The 15,158-nt window shown below is 41.6% G+C and overlaps 1 protein-coding gene across 2 annotated transcripts in view; it reads right to left on the bottom strand.

Annotated features, from left to right (window-relative positions):
* The window catches only part of LOC138267857 (hydroperoxide isomerase ALOXE3-like), a 211,166-nt gene that overhangs the window by 21,164 nt on the left and 174,844 nt on the right, over positions 1–15,158 (bottom strand). For both annotated transcript variants that reach the window (XM_069217078.1, XM_069217079.1), the window contains 4 exons: positions 13,931–14,074; positions 11,755–11,958; positions 11,425–11,511; positions 8,203–8,372 (listed from right to left, as the gene is read on the bottom strand). In XM_069217078.1, coding sequence (XP_069073179.1) covers positions 8,203–8,372; positions 11,425–11,511; positions 11,755–11,958; positions 13,931–14,074 — 605 coding nt within the window. The remainder of the gene's footprint in view (positions 1–8,202; positions 8,373–11,424; positions 11,512–11,754; positions 11,959–13,930; positions 14,075–15,158) is intronic.

Here is a 15,158-nt window from a genome sequence, read left to right as displayed (position 1 = left end):
CCTTCAAAGCATTTCCAGAGGCTTGGAGAGGCTACCCCTCCAAGCCTGTAACACCTATTTCCAAAGAGAGGGTGCAACACCCCTCTCCCAAAGGAAATCCTTTGTTCTGCCTTCCTTGGCTGAGCTGCTCAAGCAACAGAAGGGGAGAAACCTACCTGAGGTGGCAGCAGCTGGGGCTGCCTGGAAAACCTCAGAAGACAGGAATGGCAATGCTGGGTGTCCTCTAAGGAGCCTCCAGAGTGCATGGAATCATAAAAAAATATATATATATATGTTGAAAAAGCATTGGGGTATGATCAACAAGTTTGATACCAAACATGCCTATGTTTGGAGTTACCATTCCAGAACAGGTGTAAAATGGCATCCCCGCATTCACGAAGTCTGGGAAAATGGTCCAAGAGGTCGTGGGGGCACCTCTGCTAGTGCAGGGGTGCCCTTGTATACAGGTACTCTGCACCCTGCCCTCAGGGCTGAAAGGCCTACTATTGGGGTGACGTATTGGTGACCTGGTGCAGTGTAAATGGCAGTGAAAGGGTGCATGCACCTTTTCACACAGGTTGTAATGGCAGTCCTGTAGAAGCATTTGTATGGGCTCCCTATGGGTCGCAAAAGAAATGCTGCAGCCCATAGGGATACCCTAGAACCCCAATGCCCTGGGTACCTATGTACTATACACTAGGGACTTAATTGGCACACTGGTGCCCCCTTGTGTTTGAAATACTGGATTACCAGTATGCAGTAACCATAATGTTAAGGGAGAGCGCTTAACTACTGGGGTCCCGATTAGCAGGATCCAGGTAGACAGTCAAACACTGACAAACAAGCCAAAAGTGGGGTGTAACCATGCTAGAAAGAGGCCGCTTTTCCCCACAGCTGAAACTAGTCAGCTGGGCTCCTTCAGAAAAATGGGGTTCAGCAACTTGCGTCCCTGTAGCTTAACAGGTCAGCAACCTGAACTCTGGAGTCCGCTTCTTTGTCCTGGGTACATGTGGGACCAAGTCAAGCCCTTAGGGGACTTCTCAGATGTCACAACAGGAGGTGAAGTCCTTCTGTGTCCCATCGGTCTAGTAGAGTCCTGCAGAGCTTGGCTATAGGTGCCATGTTTTTGCCTGGCATTACCCTGTGGGTGGGCAACACCTGACCCTTCTCTATGACCACTAGGAAAAGTGTTGACAGGAGTAACTGTACCCACTTTTGCAGCAATGCTTGTGTTCCCTATTGCAAATAAGCCCACAGTGCCCCCCCCCCCCCCCACCTAAATTCTATATAGCAGAACCTTGCCTCCCTTGTTCAGAGCTCCTGCTCTAGAGGAGTGGCCAGGGACATTAAACCCTCCCCTGTGGTCATTTAAAGGTAGCAAATCTCCAATTTATCTACTGAAGTGTGGTTTGAATTTGCTCATGAATTGGGCCTTGTTGCAATGATAACTTCAGAATCTCACATGAGTGAGACCTATATTGAGGCATAAACTTTAAGTACTTTCAAAAAGATCAGGAGAACATGGCTCCATTCTGAAGCCTTGAAAACAAAGTATTGCATATAGTAAAAATGCTGGAATGGTAACACTGTTCTGCACTACATGCGCGACAGCAAAACTGTTCAGTCAAAATGAGACATTCTAATGTGCTTGCACAGCTGAACTGGCTTATGAACCGGCTTATGAACCATTTGCACATTACAGGATATACTAAAAATGAGTGTTCGAAATGAGGTCTTTGGTTGGCAGTCAGATTACCCCCCTGTCCAAGCAAGGATTTTCACTCTAGTCAGGATAAGTCACACACAATCCAAATTATCCTGTGCCCACCCTCTGGTAGCTTGGCACTGAGCAGTCATGCTTAACTTAGAAGGAAATGTGTAAAATATTAGTGGTGTATGATTTATTTAGAAATATATACGTATTGCATGTTAATCATTTTTATCCAGATATTATATATGTTGAGATATCACTAAGAGTGATCAGAGTCTTTTTGAAAGCAATTAGTCTCTTTCAAGCACAAAGTACCCGATTCATGTGCAAAATCTCCGCAAGGAACCACAGAGGAGGTGGTGCATGGAAACAAAGGGATGTGCGTCAATTTCTCTGGCAGCACACAGCGATGCGCCTGAATTTTCACGCAGGGACGGCTCTGCGTCGATTTCCAGCACTCTCGTGGATCTTCTTTGGGCTGCAGCGTTTTCAGATGCCCTGGGGATGATGCATTGATTTCCTGTGCTGGCAGGACAAAGTCACAGGAGCTGCGTCGATTCAGTGGGTGTTGTGTCAGATTTTCTACTGCACGGCAGGCGCTGCATGGATTCCTCTGAAAGTTGGGCTGCGTCGTCCCGGCATCGATCCGGTGGGCCGTGCATTGCATTTCTGGTCACTATGCTGCCACTGCATCGATCTTGATGTGAAGTCGGGCTGTGTCATTCCGGTTCGGCGTGCAGTGAATTTCACTGCAGTGCAGGCTGTGCGTTGTTTCTGGCAGGCTGTGCGTTCCAGTTTCTTCTCCAGGAAGAGAGTTGGTAGGGGCAGGGGCCCTGCTTAAATACCCAAATGTGCCTTTGAAGTGGGGGGAGACTTCAAAGAGTGGCTTAGAAGTGCACAAGGTCCTCTTTCAGTTCAATCCTGTCTGCCAGGGTCTCAGTAGGGGGTGTGGCCGTCCTTTGTGTGAGGGCCGGCTACTGTCCTTTGACAAGCAAGTCTCAGGCCCTCCACCTTTCCAGTCCAGGAGGACCCATTCAAAATGCAGATGTATGCAAGTGAGGCTGAGTATCCTGTGTGTGGGGTGTGTCTGAGTGAACGCACAAGGAGCTGCCAACTAACCCTAGCCAGACGTGGATTGTAAGGCACAGAAGGATTTAAGTGCAGAGAAATGCTCACTTTCTAAAAGTGAGATTTCTAAAATAATATTAAATCCCACTTCACCAGTCAGCAGGAATTAGTATTGACATTCTGGCCATACTAAATATGACCTTACTCCTTTTAGATCAGCAGCTACCACTCAGTGTATGAGGGAAGTCCCAATGTTAGCCTATAAAGGGAGCAGGCCTCACAGCAGTGTAAAAACAAATTTAGAGGTTTTACACTATCAGGACATATAAACTACATAGGTACATGTCTTCCCTTTCGCCTACACAACACCCTACCCTAGGGGTTACCCAGGGCACACCTTAGGGGTGATCTATGTAGAAAAAGGGGAGTTTTAGGCTTGGCAAGTATTTTCAAATGCCAAGTCCAATTGGCAGTGAAACTGCACACAGGCTTGGCAATGGCAGGCCTGAGACAAGGGTGAGGGGCTACTTAAGTGGGTGGCACAACCAGTGCTGCAGGCCCACTAGTGGCATTTAATCTACAGGCCCTGGGCACACAGTGCACTCTACTAGGGGCGTATAAGTAAATTAAATAGTCCAATTGGGTATGATCCAATGTTACCATGTTTAAAGGGAGTGCATATGCACTTTAGCACTGGTTAGCAGTGGTAAAGTGCAGAGTCTAACAAGCAGCAAAAACAGTATCTAAAAAGTGAAGGGAGGAAGGCAAAAAAGGTTAGGGGTGACTACCCCAAGGCTGTCAGGTCTAACAATGAGAATCTATAAAAAGATTCCCATGGCAGAGAGCCGATTGTATAGTGAAAGAAATTACACAATGCTGGTGGTTAGTTGAGCATTCCTCACTTTGGTCTGTCATATTTAACTACTTGGGTTCACTATTAAGCATGCTTCCTCCCATCTTCTGTATTGAGATTAATCATCCTGGGAGTTCTAAAAACCCCATACTTTGATTTACCCACTTTTTCCGTTTCTCATATTAACCTTGCTTTGATCATAACCTCATTTGGGCTACCACTTTACTTTTATATGGCTGACTCATTGGTCTACATTTCCTTTCAGTCCCTTACCCATCCCCCAGGTTCTCTATCTTTTGGATGACAAGCTGATTGCTCTATGATCATCCCTTTTGCATCTGCTGCTTGCAACCTTGGTTGTAATTTAATCAGAACTAACATTTCATAACCCTACTACTCAGACGTGATTCTCTCCAACTCCTAATATCAAGTACTGGTGCTCCAACATCTCAGCTATCTATGTACTGTACACGGATGCCCTGTCTATTATCTTTTTGGTCTATCTTGTCCTCAAAAGACCGCATTCTATGTAGGGATTTCACTCAATGTTTTTTCCCCTCCAGTCACTTGACTTATACTCTCAAGAGGGATGCAATTTCATTGCTTATTTAATCCCTAGAACATCACCAAGTCATCAATCTGATTTATCAAGCATTAACCCTTTTTTGATCTGCACTTACCTATATTGAGGTAAGTTTGCCTACCTCTGCAGAATATCTGGACACTACATTGCCAACCCTTAATTTCAATTGACAGCCTAATGCATTCTGGGAGTAGTATTTTTAATTCACTGTCAATCGGATAAGCACAACTGTCAATGATCTGTAAAATAAAAGGAGGTTCAAAGAGGCGGCAGCTTTGACTATTTGATGGCTGCATTCAGGCAGATGCGCTGATAATTGCACCATACTTCTATAAGGGCTGCTTTTTGCTGCTACAGTGTGCATGTTGCTCAACTGCACTGTTTTATATGCTTTTGTCTTACTTATCTCGGGTTAATCTCCTGTTAAGTGTTTTTTTTTTTTTTTTAACAGGGCGCCAAAAGGAGTGTTAGAGCTCCATTCTCCCTGCCTTTCCACTCCCGCTCTAGTTGGAAGGAGTGGTGGCCTTTGTCTAGCTTTGACTACTTGATGGCCACATAGACACCAACACAAGCAAGTCTGTTTGCACCCATCCACGCCCAGACCCCAGCCAGCACAAGCAATGCTGCTCATTTCCATGTGGAAACCGTGAGACAACCTTTTTTATAAAAACAAGGAAGCTCTCAATGCTCAAACACTTAAGTACCCTTATTCCACCTGCTGTTCCCCACTTCAAGCACTTTTACCTGCCATTGTGTTTTGTTTTCTGCCTAACACTCAGTTCTTTAGTGTTAAAAGCCGGGTACTAGTACTACAAAACAATTTAGTCAAAGCACCTCTAAAACATCTTAAAAGCATACTTAATGTTAGATCTCTTCCCAAACAAAATTGAGATCTGAAGTTTACTTCAGAATCATTACTGGAACTTGGTCTTCCTATCAGAAACTTGGCTTACTCCTAGCTCTGGCCCAGATTTCGCTCCAGCTATACCGGTTGGTTATTTCATTTCAAACTTTGACAGTAGACAAAAAAGGGAGTGATATTGCCATTATATACTGGTCCAACCAGCTGTCCTCTGGATCTAGCACAAAGCTCAGAGGCCCTATTTTTACCATTGAAAAATTGTAAACTTTCGGGTTCCCTGATTTATTGCCATATGCATCCGGACACTAAGTTTACTGAACTTCTATCCACAGCAGCTATGTCCCTCTGTCTTCAACATGGCATTGTTCTGCTGTTAGGTGATTACAATTATTGTCAACAATATGAAAATTACAAAGTCACTCGAAAATTGACACTTTCGGATTTAATCTTTTAGAAAAAGTCAAGGTCGCCACTCAGTGATGGGCACACACTGGATATAATCTTGTCTAACATTCCTTCTCTGGAAGTTGACTTCTCTATGCCTCTGGCCTGGACAGAATTTCCTAGTTCTGTTGCTAGAATCAAGCCTTTTAAATCATCGTCCTATTGTCCATTGAATTCTGACAGATTTTTTTGTAATTCAGCCTGTTCGAGTAGCAGTCTACTTGTATGGACTATGTCAAAACAGCTGTTCTATCCATTGATACAAATTTTAAGGCCACTCTTGACAACTTGCTACCTCCAAGAGACTAAATATAGGAAATCATCCCCTTTGGCACCTCATTTTTCAGCCTCCCTCAGCAGAAAAATATACATTGCAAAGTTCGAGAGAAAGTGGCAATGTAGCTTCCCGGAGAAGGAACTAAGTTATCAAACATCCCTTACAAAGTTCAGGAAAAACAATAAAGGCAAAGCTTTACTGTTTGTGAAAGGAATCACCAAATACAATAATGCACCTCACACAATTTTTAAAATTGTGGGCTCATAAAATTAAGCCTAAGGCTCCATCTAAAGCTATTACAACCTCTCAAGAAATATAATTGACAAATTTGTTTTCCATGTAAAGGTATTTAACATACACTCTAAATGTCCTAATGCTAAGGTCTTGCATCCGGCGCTGGAGAATTCTGATTCTAATTTGCCTTATGGCTCATTGTCTTCTTTCGAGAAATTCACTTTTGAAGACTAAGTGATTCCGTAAGGTTCACTCTGGATCCCCCTCTAAATCTATGTCCGCCTCACTTTCTTAAAAGGGCATTGAAGTCTTTAAATCTTGTGATTAATACTTTTTAATCTCTTGACTCCGACATAGTACCTTATAGCTGAAAACAGGCCTTGGTACTCCCTCTTTTGAAAAAACCTAAATTTGATCCCTTGTGTTCTACTAGTTACAGGCTCATCTCACTTCTTCCAGCCTGCAGAAAAATGCTGGAATCTGCAGTTAGCCATCAGATCACAAGATTTTAGAGATTAACAATATCCTCCACCCTTCACAATCAGGATTAATATCCAGGTATAGTACAGAGACAGCCATATCAGAAGTGCCAGTTTATTAGAACCCACCCCCCAATTTGGCTACTAAAACCATTTTAAGCCTGTTAGATCAGTCAGCAGCCTTTGACACTGTCCCACATCATCCTCTTGTAAAGACTTGGTGCCAACAATTCCAGTCACTATGTAGAACTTGATTAATTATTTTCTTTTCAACCACAAGCAATCTGTTTCTATTCCTCCCTTTACATCAGAACTCCACAAGGTCATATGTGGGGTCCCACAGGGTTAAGCCTTGAGTCCCTGTCTTTTCAACATCTATATGCCCCCCCCCCCAAATAAAAAATACCCTTTGCAGCTTCTGTTCAACAATGAGGCTTTAATGTGTTCTTATGCGGATGACACCCAACTAATGTTTGCTTTTGAACATATCATTGCCTCAGTGGCTGCAAATTTTCAGGGTTATCAGCAGTTGTTAGGTTGATTAGTGTCAGCCGGATAAATCAGAAATACTGATTTGAGACATCTCCCATCTCAGATTTGGCTCTCCTTTGGCCTCTGGAAATAGGATCTCCTCCAATCACTATCACGATGGCCAAAAATCTAGGGGTCAAGCTTGACAATGTCCTTTCCTTACGACAATTTGTCAATGCCCCTTTCGGTGCCCGTTCCTCACTGTTTAAACCCTTAAGGAAAACTTTAAAATTTCTACTAGATTACTAAAGAAAGAACATTATTCATACTCAATTATGCTAACGTACTGCTCTTGGGCTTCCCTTAATTTCTATTAAACAGACGTTAACTGTTCCAAACACAGCAGCTAGGCTTGTGCTGTACGCTCCTGAGAGGCAATCTATTAGATCAGTTCTAAAGAGCCTACATTGGCTCTCCATTAAGCAAAGAACTGCATTGGTAACTCGGACACTGACATTTCGGGCGGTCAGAGGGTTGGTGTACATTAAGAATAGAATCAAGCATTATATTCCATACAGAGCTCTTTATTCTGCCAAGCAGAACCTGCATTTTCCAAACCAGAAAGGCAAGAGCAGGTGCATGTTCCTTTTGTTTTCTGGCCCTGAAACTATGGAATGTCCTACCAGATCGGAGGAGCATCCTCAGAGACTCAATTTAAGAGTTTTTAATTTATTTTTTTCCTTTGAGACCCTTTCATGGGATATTTTGTTTTCACTTGCTTTTATATTGCATAGTCCACTTACCTAGCACCAGGGCACTCCTTATTGGAGCAGTTTGTGCTCTATAGATTTTTTCATTCATTCAAAGATCACAAAAGAAAATAATGGAGTGAGGCAACACTCAGCCCAGATCTAGAGTGGACACTGGAAGCCTCTGGCAGTTATCAGCATCTGGTCCAAGCTGTGTGAGGCATTATCAATGTTTCTTCTGTTGTCCCAAGCTAATACTGGTCGCTTTTTTTTTGTAATATGTGATTTTCCTTCTTTTAGCTACTTGGTCGCTGTGTCATTTGAATTTTGTTATCCATCGGTCAATAAATATTCTCTCTCATTTATACACATACACTTAACTATTCACATTTTACATACAATTCTTTAGAGCAAGGGATTCCATTATATCAAAAAATTATAACCCATCACTGGAAGCAACAACCTACCAGGGACAAAGAATTTATGTCTCACCTATTGATGGCTGACCATATCTTCAACCCATCATCTCTGTAGTAAAAGTTGGGTAAGGACTCAACCTCACGGGATTTGAGATTGTCTGGGATGCAAATTGAAGTGTAGGTCACAGATTGCATGTCTCTTGATATAACCTCCGCAAGACCTGCTACTCCAATTGCAGTGTTCTGTGAATGAAAATTGCAGTTAGGTTGGGTCCCTTTTCTAGGCTGCTCCTGATTGATCTATGAGTTACAAACTCATTAATTGATACATTTTTGGTATTGTATTCTCCTATGTATTTAGTGTGTCTACCAATGTTGACTCATTCAAGATTTGGGTGTATAATTTGCCACAGAGGTTCTGCTGGACGATTATCCAATTGCTAATACATTTCATGGGACAGTAAAAATCCAGCTGCTGTTACAGGTGGACTAATTTTGGGTTAGAAATGATGTAGCTTATGTGACTGTATTGAGCATGACTGTGGCTCTGTCTAATGTGTTTTGTGAAGCAGTGGCACCAAAGTGTACAGGTTCTTTAGTAACTAACATGTGGAGTAGTGTAATGTGTTTTTGTTGTCTGTAAACAGTTGGTGCTGTAAGTAGCTATGTTGAAGCTATTCTATAGTACCTTGGATATAGTGTTAGCACTAGATTACCAGTATAGGTTGTGCTTCTGTGTACCATCATTCTAAGTGACCAATATGGTCTTGTATGTAAAATGTTCTGTTGAATGTTTCAGTAAAATAAACAGCAGTAAATGCAGGTCAGAGCACAAGGATAGCCAAGTATAAAGCATATGTGCGTATCCGATTTAATGACAATGCCTTCACCCTCTTCCCAAGTGCTAAAGAATTTGTTTGGATAACAATGGGCTAAATGAAGGTCTTTCTCCAGTGATCAGAATGCCCACAAATTTTTAAATGAACCAAGTCCCACAAAAACAACGTAGTGAGAACATGGCACACAAGCAACATTTGTGAACGAGGAAGGCCAATCCAAGAGGCCATAAGCTGGACTACAGATGCTATGGCAGCAGCAATCAAAAGAGCAAGGACAAGAGGGGCTCATTTACAGAACAGAGGCTCACATTTGGGCACTACTGGTCAAAGCTAGCTGGTTCCTGTCCAGGTTATGAAGTATCCACTTGAAGGAAAAGGCATATTTTGTTCCCTAGGATATGCACGGTATCTAGGAGGTTGGAATCGTTTATTTTTCAGGTGTATATGGTGTTCTTCTATAGGCAAAAAAGCACAAATGGCAAAGCTTCCAACCTCCATGTCATTACAACGGAGTCTTCACTTGAAGTAGTTGGGGAAGCACTTACAGTGGATAGGTATTTGATCATTGTATTTGGCACATCCACTTGAATCCAAGTAGAACATTTCCATAATCTGAATTGCTGCTTATCCTCAAACGAGATAAGACGCTGCAGTCATGACATGGAGGCTGAAAACATTGCTATTTGTCCTTTTGTCCCTATAGAAGACCACCACATACAATTTGAAGATAAACAGCCCCACCAAGATACAACCTCTGAAAAACACTAACAATTCAGGTATTGGAGATAGATTAATTAAATGTTCTAGTTCACTTAAAGTAGATATGCCCAATACAATGATCAAATGCCAGTGCACTGTATGTGCGTCCCCAGCTACTTCAAGCAAAGACTCAGGACATGGAGGCTGGAAGCTTTGCTATTTTTGCGTTTGTACCTATAGAAAAAAATATATATAAACCTGGAATATAAACTATGCCTACTTATAGATACCAAGCGTATCCTCAAAGAAATATTTTTGTTCTTCCCTTTCAGAGTAATGAGAAGTACATAAATGAGCCCCTCCTGCCCTTACGCTTAGATTGCTGCTGACATGCCATGTGTAGTCCAGCTTATGGCCTCTTGGATTGGCCTTGCTTGTTCACAAATGTTTGTGTACCATGTTCTCACTACATTGATCCTGTGGAACTTTGTTCATTTAAAGAGTTGTGGGCTTTGTGATCACTGAAGAAAGATCTTTATCTAGCTCATCTTTTTCCAAACAAGTTATTTTGCCCATGGGAAGGGGGTGAAGGGATAGTCATTAAATAGGATAAATATACATGCCATATGCTTGCCTAACCTGGTGCTCCCACCAGCATTCACTGCTGTATTTTACATACTGAAACATTCAAAACAGCATTTTACATACAATACCATATTGGCCTCTCAAAATGATAGTACACTGAAGCACAACATGTAACATTAATCTAGTGCTAACACTAAACTTCAGACGCAACCTCTCATATACCCAACATAGTATAGAAAAGCTTACACATAGCTACTTACAACACTCACCATTGACAGACAACACAAAACATTAGACCCCACTCGATACGTTGGTTACTAAAGAACCTGGACATTTCCTCAGTGCCTCTGATTCACAAATAAATTAGACAGAGCAACAGTCAAATAAACTACATTATTTGTAACCCAAGCTCAGTATGTCTAACTAAAGGTAGCTGGATTTTGACTGTCCTGTGGAACGTATTAGCAATTAGATAAATCATCCAGCAGCACCTCTGTGGAGTTTCATACACTCAGTGGCGAGAGAGAGGAGTACTGACAAGGGAGAACCACGTAACTGAATTTCTTCTAGTACAACAGCATTCCCTGCTAAGTGGCAATGAGGCTCGACCAAACAAAAATCCCTTATCTGGACTCATTTATGTAGCATTTGTATGTGTCTGGTTGAGACTGGGAAGATTCCTGGTTAGGTGGTTACTCAAACATGTGGCAACAAAATACCTTTTTTGGTAAAGAGAAAATGATTAGCCCATGGGAAAAGGCGACAGGTGCATTCACTGTGAACTTGTTTAATAAGGATAGTTTAGAATAAAAAAACGTTATAACATACACATGGTTAAGGGACTGAAAATGCTAATCTTATCCCTAGCAAGTCCCATCCATCTTTGACAAAATCTGGGCTCCTCACGGTGAGATCATAGTCCTCATTCCATCCCCTTTATCTAGCTGGGTCTGGTGGCTCAGTGGACTAATGCATCCATTCCATAGGTTCAGTGTTTGACCTCATGGTATTAGGTTTGAGTTGAGTAACCAACATCTTATATCAGCACCAAGAGACCGAAGAGTGAACATGGGCATTACAATATCACATACTATGCTTTTTTGTATCTTTCTTCAACCTGGCTGGCCTCTTTTCAATGCCAGAGGGTCTACAAAGATAAATTCCAATCTTACCTGATCGAAGGATCCTCCTGGTCCAATAAGGCTTTCTCTTGCAAGCGCATTAATTTGCAAAGTATAGCGATGGTGGGGGATGAGGAGCTAGAGACAGAGGGATAGGAGTTATTAGAAACACAGGCACAGTGATTGCCTCAAACCGATCCTATATCCTCACTATCAAAGCACTTTTATAACATGAAGCCATATACTCTTCTGGTAATGTCAAGTCCTCCAAGAACAAGTCATGCTTGAGGTTTTGTACAGTACTTGGGCAGCATGACCCATGAGCGCCAATTTATTGAGCTTGGAATTAACATTTTGAACAGTCAGATTTGTCTTTCTTACCTTGTACAGAGGATGAGACATTGGGAGTTGCCTCAACGTAGCAATGCAAAACACCTCTGCAAAGACGTGCGTACGCAGGAAGTGGGTAAGAGCCTGGTGGGTGGAAAAATTGGAGCTCCTCACCCACATCTTGGCAAGCAACCAGTCCCACTCGTTATCACTCGGCAGGAAGATGGGATTTCCTGGACCTGGAGTCTGATTAATCTGCAGAGAAAGATGCATAAGCAGCAAGTTACTGGACTTTCGTGGTCACTGACCACACAGCTGCTGTCAGAACTTAACTCAAGAGTGAGACAACACATTAGACTTAAAGAATGTTTGTATGATGTTTGCTGAAACAGAATGCCTAGAACATTTCAAACCTAACATTACCCATTCTTTAATTTTCAGAAATCCTACAGAAAATGACAGCTGACAATGATCTGAACCCATAGTGAGAAATGTTAACCCAACAGAAAAGTGTGGCGCAGACAGTGGAAGTGTGTTAGCTCTCAGAAAAGGAGCTGCTAAAATTAGGTGAGTATCAATCACATATGGACTCCGTCCACTGTGGGAGCCTTTTGACACAATAGACGGATTCGTGCTCTCAGACGTGGGAGTCAGTTTACTCACAGAATAATGTTTGGTAATCAAGCACAATTTAAGCAACAGTTCTTTTGTAAAATATATGTATCTACTTGAAGGCAGAAAGCATTGATTTTTATTTTGTAAACAGGTTTTGTGTTTGTGGGTAATGTGTATAGTAGAGTATGTGAAGTCTGATATTGGCCAGAGGAAAGATAACAGAACAAAGCCTTTAAAGATGAGACAAAGGCCATCTACAAAATGACAATGATAAAGGAGACGACATTAGCATCTTCTCAGGAAACAGATGGCCTACAGAAAAAAAGTACATCTCCCTTGGTTACTGTGGACAGCTCAGACGGAGCACAGATGAGAACAGGGGTATGTGTGCTGAAATGGGCTATGAGGAAAATATATTTGCACTGCCTAATACTACACTGTAATAGTTGTTTATATAGATCATGGGGCATAAATATAAATAAAAAAATGTATTAGTGATTACAAATGCAAATGACTAGAAGAGTGTTTAAGAGTGATGTTACTGAGCCACACATTTCCTTACCATGGTTCAGGTACAATAAAATCCATGTACTTTTTTTTTTTTAGGAAAAGGCTTTTATGGAACTGTGCATAGGAAAACCCCAAATACAGAAAGACTAAGGGCCAGATGTATGTAGCTTTTTTCTTGTCGCAAACAGCCAGATTCGCAGAATCTGGCTGTTTGCAACAAGGAAAAAGCATTTTGGCATGTACAAACCCCATTTTGTGATTCGGTAATCTATTTCCAAATCGCAAAATAGGTTTGCGAGTTGCAATTCGGAAGGGGCGCTCCCTTCCTAATTGCTAGTCGCAGTGCAATGTATGATTATTTTGTGACCGTGGTCACAAATCAATCGCAGTTACCACCAATTACAAAATCGGTGCTAACCCATTTTCAAACAGGAAGGGGGCCCCATGGGACCACTTCCCCTTTGCTCCGAAAAAAAATATTTTCCCTACCATTCACAGACAGTGGTCCTATGGACCAATGCCTGCTCTGAAAAAAATGAAAAGAAAAAAAAACAAAAAAAAAAAAAACTTTATTTTGAAATGCATCCCATTTTTAAACAGGCTGCATTTAAAAAAAGAACACAAAAACTGCTTTATTTGAAAGCAGTCAGACATGGTGATCTGCTGTCCCTCCCCAGCAGGCCACTATCTCTGTGAGTGCAGCCACTCCCAATGGGGGTCGCAAATTGCAACCTACCTCAAATATCAATGAGGTAGGCAATTTGCAACCCCATTGGGAATCACAAACGGTGATGTACATATGGTTTTGCGACTCTCAAATAAGTTGCAAATTGCGAGTTACAAAACTCTGGGTCATACATCTATCCCTAACTCCATGGCACAAAACATCCTCAGTCATAATAGCAAACCTTTGAGACAGTAAAGGGCTGTGGCATGTTGGGTCTAGCCAATGTGAAAAGAAAACTAGTAGCCCATATTTTCCAAGTAACAATTCAAACACTCAGGATGTGGATCACTTACATTTATTTACATTCTGAACAATTATCTTTTTTCAGATTTCAAAATTCTAAACAGGCTGGATGGCTCAAAGACAACACTTTACCTGGATGGCTAGGGGTATCATCTCATCCTTGGGTGAGAGGTAGAGAAGACACAAGGGAGCAGCCAGGTACTGATTATGACCATTCAATATATTCCCAGGAATTCCTTCTAATATCTTATAGTCCACAAGGAAGATTTTTCCTCTCTGCAAACAGAGAAAACAGTACAGTTGAGCTTTGCTTCAGAGGAGAACATACCATCAGCAAACATACAGAATTGCAAGATGGCATGGTGGTGCAGAAGAGATCACATCTGACTATTCACCCACCGAGGACAATATTCTTGTCTAGATGCAACAAAAATGAAATTCTAAGGCACCACTGACAATGACACTTTATATTCTTTTCAAGTACAGGCACTATTGAAAGTTTTAGTTTTGTATAACAGAGCTCTTTATAACAGGACACAATATGTAAACAAATCTAGTAGATATTCCTTTTGACTCTTCAAGCAATGTATGCCACTAAAATACCCCGATTTAAGAGGACTAAGGAAATCTGCCAAAAAAAAAAAAAACTTCTAATCGGCACCTCTGGCAATACATTCCCACTATTTAGTGGCACATGTACCAAGGTTACCTTAAGTCTGACAGATCTTTGGTTATATGTGATTTTGTATAAAACCGATTTCATAGAATAGCATTACTGAGAAACCATTTCACCTAAACTATTTATTATTAGAAACATGCTGGATGGCATGTACCATTTCATAGAAACCAGCTCATAGAATGTCTTATTTCGAAATTGGCTTGTGCATGTTTACTTTTTAAGGTATAAACAGGTCTTACAGAAACATTTTCCACAGGTATTTACATCAATGCTTAACTTCAGGTGATATTTTAGGTTTATATATCTTTTACGCTTTTAATTACTTTGTTTAGAGGAGGTGAGGGGTCGGTGAGTTAATAGTCACTGTACATCCCTGATTTCCTAACACCCCCTAAGCATGATCTATTTTTACCCTGTAAATCTCTTCACCATGCCTGAATTTCACCCATTCCAAACCTTACAACTCTGCCTTTGAAGTCTACCAAACTCTGCCCATCCAGGACCTCAAAACAAAACCCTCACACTTAAACTCCACTGAACCCTAAATACCCTCACCACCACTAATCCCCACTCATCTGTGAACCCTAAAAACCCTTCACTACCCTAAATTTCACACATTCGTGCACGTTACCCATCTCTCACCCCTTAAGCACTTCATCATCCACCACAGAACCCAACAAC

The sequence above is a fragment of the Pleurodeles waltl genome, chromosome 12 (genome assembly GCF_031143425.1).
Source record: "Pleurodeles waltl isolate 20211129_DDA chromosome 12, aPleWal1.hap1.20221129, whole genome shotgun sequence".
NCBI classification, from domain to species: domain Eukaryota; kingdom Metazoa; phylum Chordata; class Amphibia; order Caudata; family Salamandridae; genus Pleurodeles; species Pleurodeles waltl.
The sequence above is the reverse complement of the archived record's forward strand: the minus strand, read 5'-3'. Positions and strand labels throughout refer to the sequence as shown.